Source organism: Odontomachus brunneus, unplaced genomic scaffold, assembly GCF_010583005.1.
Source record: "Odontomachus brunneus isolate Ranch 3 - 2012 unplaced genomic scaffold, Obru_v1 Obru_scaffold_022, whole genome shotgun sequence".
Taxonomy (NCBI): domain Eukaryota; kingdom Metazoa; phylum Arthropoda; class Insecta; order Hymenoptera; family Formicidae; genus Odontomachus; species Odontomachus brunneus.
In genome coordinates, this window is record NW_022639472.1 from 1,764,950 (window position 1) to 1,781,033 (window position 16,084).

General features: G+C 42.7%; 1 protein-coding gene across 14 annotated transcripts in view; it reads right to left on the bottom strand.

Moving 5' to 3' along the window:
* Window positions 1-6: 6 nt before the first annotated feature.
* LOC116842214 (inactive dipeptidyl peptidase 10) overlaps window positions 7-16,084 on the bottom strand; it is a 154,592-nt gene continuing 138,514 nt past the window's right edge. For 13 of the 14 annotated variants that reach the window (XM_032811085.1, XM_032811087.1, XM_032811084.1 and 10 more), the window contains 11 exons: window positions 13,144-13,250; window positions 12,807-13,005; window positions 5,406-5,480; window positions 5,091-5,143; window positions 4,270-4,827; window positions 3,750-4,068; window positions 2,948-3,126; window positions 2,626-2,848; window positions 2,106-2,550; window positions 1,149-1,354; window positions 7-1,064 (listed from right to left, as the gene is read on the bottom strand). In XM_032811085.1, the coding sequence (XP_032666976.1) occupies window positions 963-1,064; window positions 1,149-1,354; window positions 2,106-2,550; window positions 2,626-2,848; window positions 2,948-3,126; window positions 3,750-4,068; window positions 4,270-4,827; window positions 5,091-5,143; window positions 5,406-5,480; window positions 12,807-13,005; window positions 13,144-13,250 (2,466 nt within the window). In that variant the 3' untranslated portion in view covers window positions 7-962. Of the gene's footprint in view, window positions 1,065-1,148; window positions 1,355-2,105; window positions 2,551-2,625; window positions 2,849-2,947; window positions 3,127-3,749; window positions 4,069-4,269; window positions 4,828-5,090; window positions 5,144-5,405; window positions 5,481-12,806; window positions 13,006-13,143; window positions 13,253-16,084 lie in introns of all 14 variants that reach the window. The other variant, XM_032811091.1, reaches the window with a different exon arrangement.

The window sequence follows — 16,084 nt, forward strand, 5'->3', positions numbered from 1 at the left end:
GGGGGGGGGGGACCGATCGTTCGGTAATCGGGATTACTTTGGGATTCGAGCCGACCCGACGGGTTCCGTTTATCGAAAGAGGTGAAAAACTGAAAGCGAGGGGGGAAGCGCGAGTTTGCAGACTCCCGATAAGCTCTGTACGTCGAAGTGTATTTCAATTTGTGATAATCTCTCCACCGTCATTTTAATCGCTCTACGAAATCTCAGGCCCTTTCTATGTGGACGCCCTTGGGACTTGGAACACAGCAAAACGTTAATGACGCGCTTGCAAACGCACCACGTCGATTCCTGGGCGACACACTGCCGCTTCGGTGGCGCTGAACGTACGACGCTGAATTTGCAAGCCGTCGGTAAGCTCCGCATGTAGTAATTCGGTCTGCGCTTTCGAACACGCGCCTCGTTTACTCCTTCGCTTCTCGAGATTCGCCCGAGATCGATTTCACGACAAATACGCGCGCGTCTTTCTCTCTCTCTCTCTCTCTCTCTCTCTCTCTCTCTCTCTCTCTCTCCCCCTCTATTTCTCTCTTTTTCTCTCTTCCTCTCCCTCTGGGGGTACCTTCGCCGTACCTTCGTATGCGAGCCATATCATCGTCGAACTTATCAGCGTCGCTCCCGCGCTCGATGACGATTCTCACGTTTTTCGGCGGATTACGGGACTATCGACGTGTCGAATCCGCGTGAGAGGCGCGGAGCGACGTCGTTCGACAACGTATACACGCGAAAATATCGCCGGGCTGAAGGCGATCGTCGTCCTCTTGCGATATTCTTCGCAAATTTCCTCGCTCTGCCGCGGCCTGAATCACTTCGTCGAATTCAGGCTCCTAAATGGGCCTGCGGGATATCGTTCCGCTCGCGAGAATAATTGCCGTGACCTCGAGGACGACTTCCCGTATTAACGTCCGTTCTGGATGTATCGGAAATAGGCGCACTAGAGACAACAAAGGATTTTTCGGCTTGAGGCACTAGGAGGCATCCAAGGCGAGGCACTCGGCGAGGAAGTCCTCCATGGAACGATAAGCGTGTTCGAGCACACCCGCCAGGGCGTGATCTTCGTCCGCGTAACTCTGTTTCCAAAGGGTAAACCGTTAGGTACGAGAGCGTTCGCGAAATACACGACCTACACCGTCGTCCTTCATCGTGTCTCTCACCTGGTATCTAAAGATGACTCCCGCTTCGGACAGAGCCTTGGCGAAGGCAACGCCGTGCGTATAAGGCGCTGTGAGGTCGGCTAGACCGTGAAGAAGGTAAAGGCTGTGACTGGGCACCAATCTCGCCCGTTGCGTGAGATCAGCCTCCACGTAACCCTTGTAGTTATCCGCAGGGGCGCCGAGAACTCGTTCCGTAAATGCAGAATCTACAAGGCAAGGAGATTTTTGGCAAATTATGAGACGTCAATAGACACATATAGTTGGTTGCAAATTAGTTTGCACATTTTTTGCCGAATGATATTGTAACGCTTTAAATTGTCAGAATTGAAGACCATTGCTGACGTGTATGCACGTGTATTGGTTATGACAGGAGCTGAAGTGACATTTGCGAAACTTGAAAGGAAGACCTCGTTAAATTGAACATAAAATTCTTTTATCGCAAACAAGCATGACAAACATAATTTTGAGTTATTAATTAAATATGAGTTGTAATAGCGACGTCTGTCGCCGTATGTGTTTATATATTAAGTTAAATTGAATAAAAAAGTCTTCTAGTCATTTTGCAAATAACCACGTAGATTTTTAGTTATCAAAGAAGATTGGTGTATTGTTACGCATAATGATGCATCAATCTCCTTTAACCAGTAACATAAAATTTTACGTGATTACTCGCGAAATGGTAGAAGAATTTTGTGTTTCAGTTTGATGAGTTCTATCTGCACACAACGGGTGTGTCAATAAATGTCAGCCTGTATGTTTATAACCGATTACTGCGTATGTGTCAGCAGTGACTTTCAATTCTGACCACTTCAAGCGTTCTGATCACAAGCAACTTCATTCGATAAAGAGTGCGCAAACCGATTCTTAATCGACTGTATGAAACGACTGATCATATAAAAAATCTTACAGAAATATGATATCTTTAAGCGCGAATTAAAGCGTAAAAAGTTGACGTACTGTAGTACATCCAATCGGCAATCGGATTGACCGCGACACCACACTTGAAAACGTTCTCCTGGCTGCCGAGGACCATAGCGGTCACGTATCCGCCGTAACCCCATCCCCAGACACCGACTCTGGTAATATCGAGATACTTGAGCGTCTTGAGAAGATGCCTCAACACTGTAAGCTGATCCTGCACCTCGACGCCGCCTATCCTCCTGAAGAGATCCTTCTTTCCCTGACCCCGGGCGCCTCGTACGTCCAGTCTCACGTAGACCACGTCGTTGTGGCTGGACATATAAGTCCCCCAGTCTATCCGAAACTTGTCCGTGACCGCCTCGCTGCCCGGACGACCGTTCACCTCGACGAGCACGGGAAACGCAGCGTCCCTGAGCTCCTCCCGCCACGAGGGAGGCAGCAGCAGCTGCACCTGCGCCCGCCAGCCTTGGGGTAACGGCACCTGTCGGCCATTCCGGATTGCATTATTATCGATACAAGATAGAACGAGGCGAGTTTCGATGATGACAGTACGCACCTCGAAATTCCGTCTGGTAGGCAGTGCCAGTTCCGAAAGCTTGTCTGCGCGTTGGATCCTCGTGTCGTACAGTACGCGCAGCATCTTATGCGACGACATCATGTGCACAGCGGCGAGAGGTAGGCCGGGACCCTCGCAGTGCAGCACGTAGTGACCCTGCGTGCTGTCGCTGACCGGCGGGCTCACGGATGCGCCGAAGTGCGTGCAATTGGTGTAGTAGAACCTGCGATTTTTCGCCACGAATATTCGTTTAATCCCGAGAATCGATCTCGCGCGCCGTATCTCTCTAGTACGTCATATCTCTAGGGGTTGGGTGACTTGCCTACTACTCCAAAGAACTTCGCCGAGGTCACACGTGACGCACAACGGCTCGAAATGACGAGGATCGTCCGCGGTGGGATCGCGCACTACGTACAGGTGTCTCTGGCCAGGTCTCCTCTCTCTGGTGCCCAGATAATATACGAGATGCGCCTTAGTGTCCCACGCTAAGATCTCGCTTACCTGTTGTTTATGGGAAATTCGATTCGATTATGAGAATTCACATCTTTTGTTATATAAATATTTTTTAAATAAATTGAAACAATTCATGTCCAAGTAGAAAATTTTCCAGGAAACAACTGATCGCTAGACAGAAACTGTGACCAGTTTTTATTAGCTAGTATTTATTAGACAATAACTATTCAGAAATTATACAGAAAAATACTGGCCAGTTGATGGACAGAAACAATAAAAAGTAGTAATTAAAAACTGAGCAATCTTTCTGTCTAGTAAAAAATCGAAAAATATTGGTTATACACAATGTTTCTTAGCCAGTTATTGGTGGGAAACTGATAAAAAATTGGTTAGAAACTGATTAATTTTATCCTCTAATTACTGGTGAAGCAAGCGTCGCTGAAATTGGCCAACAATTAGCGAATAATCAAAATTCCTGGCCAGTTACTGGCTAGGAAGAGGTCGCTTTTTCTGCTTGGGTGGGATGATTGTCTTATAACGACCACGTCTAAACAGAATACCACGGTGTCTCTGAGCCAAAATGAAGCGACTCCACGTATATAATCGTCTCTATGATAATTCGTATTCTCATTCATACATTTCGCGGTGTTTCCGTCCCAAAAGTCGCTCACCTCGTAGCGGCCATGAGAGAGCACCGCTATTCTCTGCTGGGTGAGCGTGACGTGTTTTATATGCGTGAAATGCTCCTTGTCACCTTCCTGCACCGTGGCCAGCAGCAGGAAGCTGTCACCATCCGGAGCGAAGAGAGGATGCGGTTGGGCGTCCAGCCACAGTCCTTCAGGCGCCCTTTCCGAGTGAGTCTCCTCGCACTCCCACGTGGGACCGCGACAAGCTGATACCACCGACAGATTTTGCATCCTCGTCATCCAGACGACCGCGATCTGCGAGGCGTCCTCGCCGACCCAGCCGGCCGATATCAGATAGTAATCTCTGAAAATATTCGCGAAGAATTTCACGAGATCACTACGATGCTACGCGAGGACGAGCGAGGATAACCAACACTTTTATCTCTTTCCTTTTTGTTTGTTTGTTTTTTTTTTTTAAACCGTTCGGTATCAAATCTTTATTTATCGAGAGAAAATTCAGTTAATTATTTAGATTAATCGAAAAGTCTTCGACAATCTGACGTACAGTTCGTCCAAGGATGGCGGCGGCTTCAGCTTCATTTTGTTCGGCCACGTGACGTTCCCGGTGCCGTTGTAGTTCGCCGCGCTGAGATTGCCAAGTTCCATGAGCCAGAGCTCAACCTCCGGATTCGGCGAACCCGGCGTCGGGTATCTGATCGACCTAGAGGGCGGGAACGAGCCCCTCCTGGATGCGCCCAAGGGACTCAAGCTGGCACCGTCCTGACCCAGCTGCGTGCCGAACCACGGAAACTGCAATGCGCTCACTTGGGTGTCGTTGAACGTGGCGTAGAGGATATGTGTGCCGTCCGGGCTTGGCCACGTCGCTTGTGGTCTCGGTAGCACTTCCTCCTGGTACAGCCAGTCGGGAACGCCGTTGTAGATCACCCCGGGCACGCCTGTATCAGTCAAACGGATGTCCTCCGTCGCGGCGGGCGTCATCCTGAGATAAATGTCGTTCTCGGAGATCATCAGGATGGTGGACGTGTTGCCCAACCACGTAGCGTATTGCAGTCGCGTCTGTTGCATACGTCGCGACGCCAACAAGCGAAGGGGTGTGTGATGACTTTCGAATTTGTAAGCATAAAAACGTGATCGTTAGAGTAATCATAAAGATGACTATATATATATATATATATATATATATATATATATATATATATATATATAATATAAATTACACCGAAACATTCTCTTTTCATCTCTATTTTCTCTGTTTTAAATTGTATCATGTCTCTTCCCTGTGTCATATGAATATAACTTTTCAGGGTAAATTCAACGAGAAAATAAGAAATTCGTGCGAATATCTGTCACGTCGTGGTTACTTACTCATTCGTGACATCATAGACGGTGTAATGAGCGGTGAAAGTGTTTCGAAAGACCTGCAAAAATTGCGTGTCTGTATCATATAAAATATAGAATCGCCGGATGAGAAAGAGAGAAAGAGAGAGAAAGAGGGAGAGCACATCACGGAGAAGGTCAATGCGTTTTCGATGGCGATAATCGACTCCTAACTGCAACTAAATTGCGCGCCGCCGTATTACATGTCGGAACACCATCGATAAGCCACAGATCAGAAAGTTAGAATGCAGTTGCTGCGCGAGAAACTTTCCCCGTGAGCCTCCCGTGTTTTAAGCTACTTACCGGCTTGACATTGTGCCTGAACAGTACATAACGCAGGTCGGAGCTGCACTCGAAGCCCTGAACGTTCAGTTGTCTCTGGAAAAGAAGGTTCGATAAAAATTACGTTAACTCTCACGGCATCGGAGCGGAATACTCGTCCCGGTGTTACGATCTAATTTGAAAGCCGATCGCGTCGCTGCGAAAGAGTGCCTGGCATCTTATCGCGTTCCTTTTATTCCCCCGGCCCTTTTCCTCGAGCCCACTTTTGCGATAAGAAGGGACGCATCGTGAAACTTTTAATAGCGTCGCCATTGGCGCCTGAATTACAGCACGGTTAAATGGAGATCCATGATCATTAGCGCGCTCCGTCGTTGCGTTTTCTCGCCAGTGCGCGAGAATTAGAATCCGTCGCTCGGCAGCTAACGGCGATCGCGGATTCTCTGGCGGATATCTACCCGTGAGATATCCGTCGCGTGCAGACATTACGCGGCCGGCAGTCGATACTCGTGTCCGAAAGAGACGCGGCGAGACGCGGGCGCGGCGTATCCTGGTGGACGCCAGATCGGATCAATGCGCTGTATACGCTCGTCTATACACCGTCTGGTGGCACGGGAGCGAAAAAGGACGCGGATTTGGAACTCGTCCAGACCGATTGAACCACTTCTCTCTCTTTCCTTTTCCCCCTCTTCCTCTCTCTTTCTTCCTCACTCTTGCGCACGCACACTTATCGTGCTAGCGTTGTCGAAATCAGTCATTCCTTTTGCCTCCTTATAAGCTGCTTTCCTTCTTCTTACCGGCCTCGGGAGCCCAGGGGGTTACGTTTCTGCGACGCTCCATTTTGCAAATAATGAATGTCCGCGCGACCCTCTTCCGCTTCGTTGCACACCGATGGAGACGAGTGTGAATAACACCGAGCGTGTAAATACAATTCTCGAGAGCAATTATTATTGCGCGTACAAACACGGACGTTTAATCGACGCTTCTTTCCGCTCCGAGTGATTATCCGTTGTTGTCCGACGTTATCGAAGCGCCTCGGGGGACAAAGATGATACAGCGCCGAGCACGAAGCGCAATGTAGTGCAATACTGCGGTATGTATGATAACCCCGATTCACCTCGCGCTCACCTCTAGCCGCGGATAAACCTTGAAATGTCTCGGATTCCATTTTATATGCAGCACAATCTTTGTTTTACGACGTATCGGGCCGATTCCGCCGATAGGCAAAAGACTGAGGTTTCGAGATCGAGCTTCTTTTCCTCCTCCGTCGTTAATTTTCTATTGCCTGTCGAAATATTCTTCATGTAAATATGCATGGAAACGTCGTCCAAAGCGTCGACGATTCGTTTCAATTAGGAATCCACGGGGAACGTGCCGCGCGGCGAGCTCAAGAAACAGAGAGGAGCCGTGCGGCTTTGAAAGAGCGATATTTCACGCGAAGATACACGTCTTCGTGTACTCCTGATCAAACTTACCCCTCCAGGGGAAACTTGCGCCCGGGACATTAAAATTAATACATCCTGGCGCGGTGTGCATATATTTATTCGGTGGCTCACTTCTTCGCGTATATTGCCGTGCTTTTATGATGAATACGTCGAGCCGTGGGAATGTATACAGGATGTCTGATAATGACATGTATGAAACTCTCGCGTGTACGTGTAGATTAGGTCAAACTGAACAGAAAGTTCCATTACCATTCTGCAAACAACCACGTAAAATTTTGAATCACTCATTAAAGAAGATTGGCGAATGAACAAGTGTTGTATGCGGTTATATGAATCAGCTGTGACGGCGACGCCCGTTGTGCTTATGTAGATCAGGTTGAACTGAACGCAAAAGTCCTTTACCAATTTGCAAGTAACTTCGTAGATTCTCGAATTACTAACTAAAGATAAATCGAAGACGATCATACGCGCTTCATTGGCGGATCATCTTTAATTAATAATTCAAAGTTCTACATAGTTATTCGCAAAATGGTAGAGGATTTTCTTGTTCAGTTTGACCTAATACATAGAATACAAGCACAGAACAGCAGATGTTGTTATTAGTTCATCTCTTGCTCATTCGTCAATCTTCTTTAACCCTTTGAGCTATACATTTTATTTCTCGATTCTTTTTGGCATATGAGTATTTCCCGAGTCATTGACTACCAAAGAGTCGAAATTTAATGGCGATCTTAAGTTTTCAAAATTAGTGAGAACGGGGACTTGGTTAGATGACGTGAAAATGAATGGATGCTTGATTAACGTGATACGCGAGTTTAGATTTTAATGTATTGAATTAAGTCAGGAGGATCAGTTAGGAGAAATTATGTAAGAATGAGTGCATAGATAGTGTAAGTAAAAGCTAAATAAGGCGTTAGGTAGGAAAGCAGGATTGTAAACGGAAAAAGTGCATAGGTAATGGAGATTATAGCGTCATAAAGAACAGATAGTTAGGATATTGTGTATGATACAGGAAAGCTTAAATTAGTATCGTAATGCAGGAGAAACTAACGATAGAGGAAATGTATAATAGTTGGTAACAGAAGTATACAAGGGCTGAAGGAAGAAGAGAATACAAGAAACGAAAAATGAGATGAAAAGAAAAGATTTGAGCGTTGAATAAGATAAAAAAGTAAAGTAAAAGTATACAGAAGAAAGATAATACAGATCATGTATAAATAAGAAGAGTGAAGTGCAAAGAATAAGAGAAAGGTTATAGGATATGGAAAATTCCTTCTTAGCGATATATATGAAGGAGATATATAAGTGAAGAAACGGCAAAGGAATCAGTTAGTAGGTAGTATAAAGTGGAGTAATGAAATTAACAAGGTATATGGAAGGAAATTGAGAGAAAAGAAAATGAAGAGAAAATAAGAAAAGCAGTGAAGAGTATTTATATAGGAAGATGAAAGATAAAAGGATAGATGTATACAGCTGAAGAGAAGGACAGATTATTATATATGAAGACGATATAGAGTACCTGCGTTAAGTGTGAAATAGGAAAGTGTAATTAGACATGATAAATAGAGAGAGAATGTGTAGGTAGTCTAAAGGTTAGGTGAAAATTAAGAAGATTGCGAAAAGACATTACAAGTATATTTAGGTTAACGAGAATGATATTCTAAAGTCAATTAGAGGAAGGCAATGTAATTATATGGATATTAATAACTAGTAGGTATGTAGAAATAAGAAATATGAATGGATATATGTGGTCAAAGGATATAATTGTAAACCAAATTCTCTTTCTGGCTTTGTAAGTTGGAAAAGATGGCCATAATGTACTTGATGTACTTTCTCTAATAATTGCTAAGTAGTACATTTAACACCTGAACTCACGCACATAAACTAAAATATCGATTATTTTTTTAGGATAACTACACTCTTAAGCATGTATCACCAAAAATTGGCGGTACATATTGAAATAAAAACTTTACGTAATTAAGGGATATAAATACTATCAAAAATAGAAGAGAAGATAGTAGCGCCAAATTAGGAGATCTTCATTGTCAGAACTTACGCGGTATAAATGTACTAGATGATTGGAGATACACTTATATATATATGATTGTGTTAATGCAAAATCAACTATATCTATTTGATCGAAAATATTGCAAAGTAAGATGGTTTTTAACATTTTCACTAAAGAAAAAATATATGAATACATATATCTGCATCATTTTTATCCTTTATCTCGCTCAGAGAGATTTTGTTGGTGGATGATTACACTGTAACATAAAATAAATAATTCTGTAGCTGCAGCAGCAGCAGCAGCAGCAGTACCATCTAATTTGCGAATGTATCCTTTATACATCTGCTACTTTGTGATTCCCAGCACGCACCGCACTTTACATCTCGGATATTAGTATTTGTTAAATTCATATGGAGCGTGAACAAAACCAACATCGCTTCTAACCAATATGGCCACTGTTGCTGCACCGACACTGTAATTTGCTTAAAAAACGGTCGTAAAACAAATGTCGATTTTCCGCTATCGTGTTGGCAGAACATTTGTAACGCGCGCGCGTTGGGTACCTCGCCCTCACGGAAAAATATTATAAGAAAACTACTGAGAATAGTAGTATTTTCATCGAAAATACTAGTATTATATACTAGTATTATTTGTTAACGAAAATACGTTTAGCTATTGAAAACTTATACTAAAACTATTTATAAAATTAACGAATAGGTTTTCTATAGTTTTCCAATAGTGTTGTAATAAATATACGGTAGTATTCCAATATTTTTCAATAGTGTTTTAATGGTTTTCCCATATTGTTCTCAGTAGTTTGTTTCCGTAAGGACGTACCTATATATGTATCAGAGATATGAAAAGTTTTATATCTTCTAAACAAAAATACCAGTGAGTTTATAAGGACGGTATCTCTAATCGAATCGTTATATTTATTATTATCTCGTGCATCTCGTATCTCGTGTTATAATATATTAGGAAAAATGTCTCCTATCAGCAAATAACTCGAAATGTCGTTTCCATTTAAAAATTACCACCTCAAATTTGGAGGTACTACGCGATACATGGTTAAAAGTGTACAAAAGCGCATTATTTTAGAAATTATTAGAGAAATTACAGTCTATGGCGATCGTTTTCGTGTGACCATCATATCCGAATTATAATTCAAGATTTTACGTGGTCGTTTGCGAAGTGGTAGAGGAATTTTTAGTTCAGAGTCTGACCCAATCTACACGTCAATTTTACACCCGTTATCGTCAGACACTCCGTACGTTCGCAGTCAGGCGGTCTGCACGCCGCGGGAATATATTTGCGCGTCGACAATTACCGTCTAATTATCTGGCGAGCACGGGGAGTTCGGTACACGCCCCCAATTAATCGTGGATGAGCGCGACAATAGCTCGGCGCCGGAAGATTAGGTGTCGGCGCGTGGGAGCTAAGATACCTTCGGCGCATCTCTAATACGGATATTCCAAGCGTGGGCTCGTGATTTAGGGATCCGCCGAAATCTGATGGAAATAATCGATCTCGTCCTCGCTCGGCCTCGAGATTCGGTCTGGAATTCGTCGGAGATTATCAGCCGGTAAACGGATTTGTCGGATCGATGGATCGGCGCTCGCCTACCAAAAATTCGGCAGCTCGTTAACCCACCGCGATTTCCATTCGCGATGCGCCGCCCCGCGACTTTATTTGGCACGGAGTTCGAATTCGAATGAGAACACTTCGTTTAACGTAACACGGGCCGCTTAGTATCAAAATCCATTACGATCTAGTCTATTCGTCTCGTTCGCGCGCGATTCTTAGGCCCTACAATAGATGATTTAAGTCTTAATGGGATGTTGGAGTCGATGACGAATTTGAATAATGTCTATAATGCAGAAACGATCGTCACTAACATAATCACGCTATTCTTTTCGTATTTCTTGTATATATAGAACTTACATGAATGTGTGTTGTTTTACCATACTCAACGGAAAACCTAATCATATATGTGCAGAAATCTTTTTGCAAACTTTTTCGATATTCTTAAGCTTCCAAATGCGGATGCGAAGGTAGAGCAATGTTCTTCAAAATTTTTCTGCTTGGAGCATCCGCAATTTCGGTATGTACAAGCTGCGGAACTTTTGGATTAGGCAAATATTACGTTGACAGCTTGAGATTTTACATTAAAAATTTTTTGTTCGTTTTCGACACATATCGAGCAATGCTCTTGTTTATTTTTGCACATACTTTTATTGCATAAAAGCATTTGTAATTCTGTGTAACCAATACGACGTAAATTTTGCAGAAAAAGTGTTCTATCGGTAAAGTTTTTAGCTTCAGCACCCCTTTAAGTCTTAAAAACTGATTAATGTGAGTCGATTGTTTTCTTCAAATTTGACTGTGATTAGTCAATTGTTAAGTTTTAATGTTTAAATCACCTATAGTAGGCCAGGACTTAGAAATAATTTACATATTGAGAGAAATTCGATAAAAATCCGATAAAAAATTAACCACCAAATATTTCCGATTAAATTCCGATCAATTTTTATATTCGAGCAAGATATTCAATTAAATTTTATCGGATACTTTCGGTCATAATGGTATTTCATCAGATAAATCGATCAAAAAATTATGAATCGATATTTTATCGGATGTTTTCTGATTGGATATAAAAATTCATCGATATTTTGATTGGAAATATCCCTTAGTTTTTTTTATAATTTCTTTCAGTGCATCTCGGCAGAAAACAGAAAGGAAAGCAGAAGTGTGAATCAGGATTCGCGCTGGTAGAAAAGCAGAAACTAGTCGACTACCATCTGACCATCAGCAAGTGTTCTAATTAGCTTCTGCTCTTCTGCTTTTCTGTGAATGCGCTCGCGGAGTAATGTCCTAGATGTTTACTACAATCAATCGAATCTGTGATCGAATCATTTAATCGATTGGAAAAAATAAATTTTAAATACATGAATTTTTAATATAAATTAGAAGGAAAATGAATAATGTGTTAATTATTCGAATTATTATAGTACGTATTTATAGTACGTATTATAGTACGTATTATAGTACGTATTATAGTACGTATTTATTTTCCCATTTCTATTTTATAATACTCATATGCAAGTAAATCTACATGTGTGTTCTTCCATAATATCTTTATCCAATCCGATAAATTCATAGATAGAAGCATTAGATCCGATTGGTGTAAGGAAATTTTTCAATCGATTGAGTGATCCGATCAGAGATCCGATTAATCGTCGTAAACATCCCGCTTGATAACGCCCGGCCCCACTCATGATCGGCGCGTCGGGGAATCAAAATTAGTCCGCGAATTTACACCGCGATGTGGCCGTGGCGAAATTGCACGGCCGACTACCTTATCTCCTACGTCATGTGACTCGCGCAGTTTCGATCGTTTCGTAATTTAGAAGCGGACTTCCAGCGTAATTAATCGCGCGCGCGCGCCGATTGCGCGCAACCATTTTGTAGATATTCAACCGTAGACGCAGTAATTAGTCCGTCGCGCGTTAATCAAGCTGCGAGCTCGCCCAGGCCCTCCTAACAGCCGAAACACACAGGTGTTTCCGCGCGTCTAATTAATTTCTTACTTTTATCATCTGTCCTGCGATAATTCGCCTGTTCTACGCGTGACCCGTGTAAATTCGAGGTCGGATATTTTACCGTCCATTCATTCGACCGCCTCCCTCACCACCCAGCACTCGTTTCATAAACCGCCACCGCGCAACAAAGAATTTTTCAATTAACGGACGCGGTAGTTTTTCATAAAACTCACGGACTGAATTTACGAGTGGAGGGGGTGGGATTTTATCGTTGTAGCGCGACGCGTGGTAACCGGCGTCTCTGCTGAATTCGTCGAGCGTGGACAACGCCGCGGATGTCATCAGCAAGTTTATTGTTACGCAGTTTGAGCACAAAGAGCCCGCGTACCCGCGCATGTGTATGTGTGTGTGTAGGTCATGCGTGTATACGTACAAGCGTATGATTAGAGACTAAGAGGGACACGATATTGTTGCTGGTGTCCAGGAGAGTGAGGGAACCGTCGTCGGCTTGGTAGACGAACTTTTCGTGGGAGATCCAGGTCGGTGGTAACCTGTGCGGTGTCAGGTCATCACGAAGGCACTCGTCCAACGTAAGACGCCTGCCGCTCCAGTACAGCAGCTCGTCGACGTACCTGCAATTCCGTCCGGGGTGTTTATAATTCATCGGCGTTTTTCGCGTTGCCGTTGAGCGAGGCCTAATTGTGTGGCACTCTGCAACTTGACAGCGTGCGCGCGTCTCTGGCTAGACGCAAATGTCACGATGAACTCACCCGAGGAGATAAATGGCCGTGACGATGCCGGCGATAACGAAGCCGATGACCAGCAGCGAGAAAACTATGCTCCGCCAGTTGTGGCCGCCCTCTCCGTACGTTAAATCCTGTGGAGGAAGACAGCCGCCCACGTAATTATCGGTCGGCAGCTACAGTCGATTGAACTAGCAATGCAGAAGCGGTTCGGTACGAAGGAAGGGTCATGCGGTTCACGGAAAGATATATATATATATACATGTAGTATATAGAGAAAGAGAAAGATAGAATAGAGAGGTCGAGATGTGTGATAATTAGGGGAGATTCAACATCGACGAGAAACGAGCGATCAGGATCACCAAAGACCTTCGACACACCCTCATGCTAATAGTCACTCGGTCGCATCCGACTCTACATCTAAGAGTGCTAATCTGTGCTCTCTGATGAGACAAGTGTAAGAAATGGCGTGCATACAGGGTGTCCCACATTCTCCTCCGCAATTTTCATGAGAACATAGAACGGATTGAGGTAAGCATAAAAGTCGCTTTGCGATATTTACAATAAATCTGGAGATATTAATTAATTAAAGAAGATTGAATGATCATACGCGATATGGTATGATGCTATAGTAGCCGTCTTTGTGTACTTATACATTAGGTTAAACTAAACAGAAAAGTTCTCTACCATTTTGCAAATGACTACATAGGTTTTTAGATATTAATTAAGGAAGATATCTGCATTATTGTGCATCAATCATGTAACAATCTTCTTTCATTAACAACTAAAAATCTACGTGGTTATTTGCAAAATGATAAAGGGCTTTTTTGTCCAATTTGACTTAATGTATAAGCACATAGCAGCACATATCGTGTGTGATTATTTACTAATCTTATTTAATAGAGGTTTATTGCGAATATCGTAAAATGTTATAGGACTTTTATATTCACCTCAATCCGTTCTACGTTCCCACAAAAATTACTGGAAAGAGTCTGGAAAACACTTTGTATACACATGAAAGAGATCATACTGATAAGACAGTAATAACGTATATCATTCGTATCGTGTTATTCGCGAGAGAGAGAAAATATTTGAAAAGTGTAAGAAGCATTTATTTGATGGGTATATAGAAAAGGAATCAATATCCACTTAAGACTAATATAACTTAAATCAATAAAAATCACATTGTTTCACAACTAAACTATATATTATTAAAGGCTCTTGAAGTATACATTTAATTAAGAAAATAATAGTGTCTATAAAAATTGTATGCACTATGATATTAGTGCAAATAAATTAGAATGGAAGGATAATAATGTTTGACAGTGTCAGACTGTTAGGCTATGAACATTTTTCCGAACTTGCAACATACGCGTTGAGTCAAATCTTCCACGTCAAATCGACCCTGAATCCTAATTATTATTAATCAATTAATTTCTTCCTTTAACATTTTCGAATGCACCTTTCTTATTCAAATATTGTGCCACATATAAGGCCATATATAAGCAACAATATATAATTTTGTTAAAAAAATTTTAAAGTCTGAAATGATATTATAATTTTACTTGAATGTCATAACAGTTTCATAAAAAGTACAATATGATTATTCTGGCGATAATGATATTTCTTTTCGATGTTTAGAAATATTATATTCTCCGTCTATAATATTTTGTGCTTTCCAATAATGAAAATTATTTCTGAATAAAAATAAATTTCCTCTCGTTTTGAGACATACAAAACGTATCGATAACTTAACCTCGTTTATATAACGTTAATCTCACTTCAAGATTCACATGTCAAAAATAAAGATATTTCCAAAAACAAGAATGTTTTTTCTGTACTAGTGACATATTTACTCAAATCTAAATTCATTTGTTTAAATAGGATAAACAATCGCTCTTGTGTAAAGAGCTAACATTAAAAAAAACGTCTATTTTCTTACTTGAGAAACATTCTATATTAGTACAAGTAAATACGTTATTAGTATCCACCGGGATTTTTTTATCTCTTAGATATTTTTCTCTCTGTCAGGGCCGGTTGTTCCAACTTGGTTTGATTAACTGATAGTTAAATCATACGCCTGTCTTTGTTTAAGTTGAAGGGGAGTAAAACAAGATCAGATGTATGATTTAACTATCGGTTAACTTACCAAGAAGTTGGAACAACCGGCCCTCAGTGTAATCAGCTAATCGTATATTTGCGCGTGTTTCTCTCGACCTTCGGTCTGTTCGGCGGTTCGCGTGTCGCGAACGTGTGCTTCCTCCTCTGTCGCGAAGCTAGACGTGTCTCGCTGTGCGTCGCCTGCTTTTTCGTTAATCAAGCAGTGGTAGCAGCAGCCAAACAGAGCCAGCACGTCGCTCCTACACGCGACTTTTTGCCAACGTATGTCGGAGCACTCGGTGTAACGCGAGTCCCGCAAGAAGCACGTCGAGGTTCGGTAGATGTTAGCTTGGCCGGCGTACAAAGGAACCCGCTTTTTTTTCCCCGTCCACGAACGTTTTGCGCCCCTATCGCGCGGATCGCAATTTCCGGGATGATTTATCGTCGACTCCGCTCTCTCTTCCTCGCTCGCGCGATGCAGCCCCGCACATGCGGCGGGATCTCCTTCGAGATCATTTGTCCAATCCAGGCCTTCCTTCCCGCTCGCGCAAAATTCGCCTGACTTTTATTTTCGCGCTCTTTTTCTTTCTTCGGGGTATCTTTTTTCTCTCCCATTTTTGGTCGATATATCGCGTCCAGGGCGCCCGGCAACGCGATTGCCGTGCGAATTTCCCAGCGCGGCAAAATTTACGGTGGCGCGCGATGAGAATGCGCAGCACGCGAGATCTCTTGCTGGTCGCGCCAGTTCGCTATCGATCTCGGAGCTGGATTGTTAATCGTCGATAAATATTTAACACTGCAGGACCGAGAAAGAAAAAGAGAAGACAGGAGAGAGAGAGAGAGAGAGAGAGAGAGAGAGAGAGAGAGA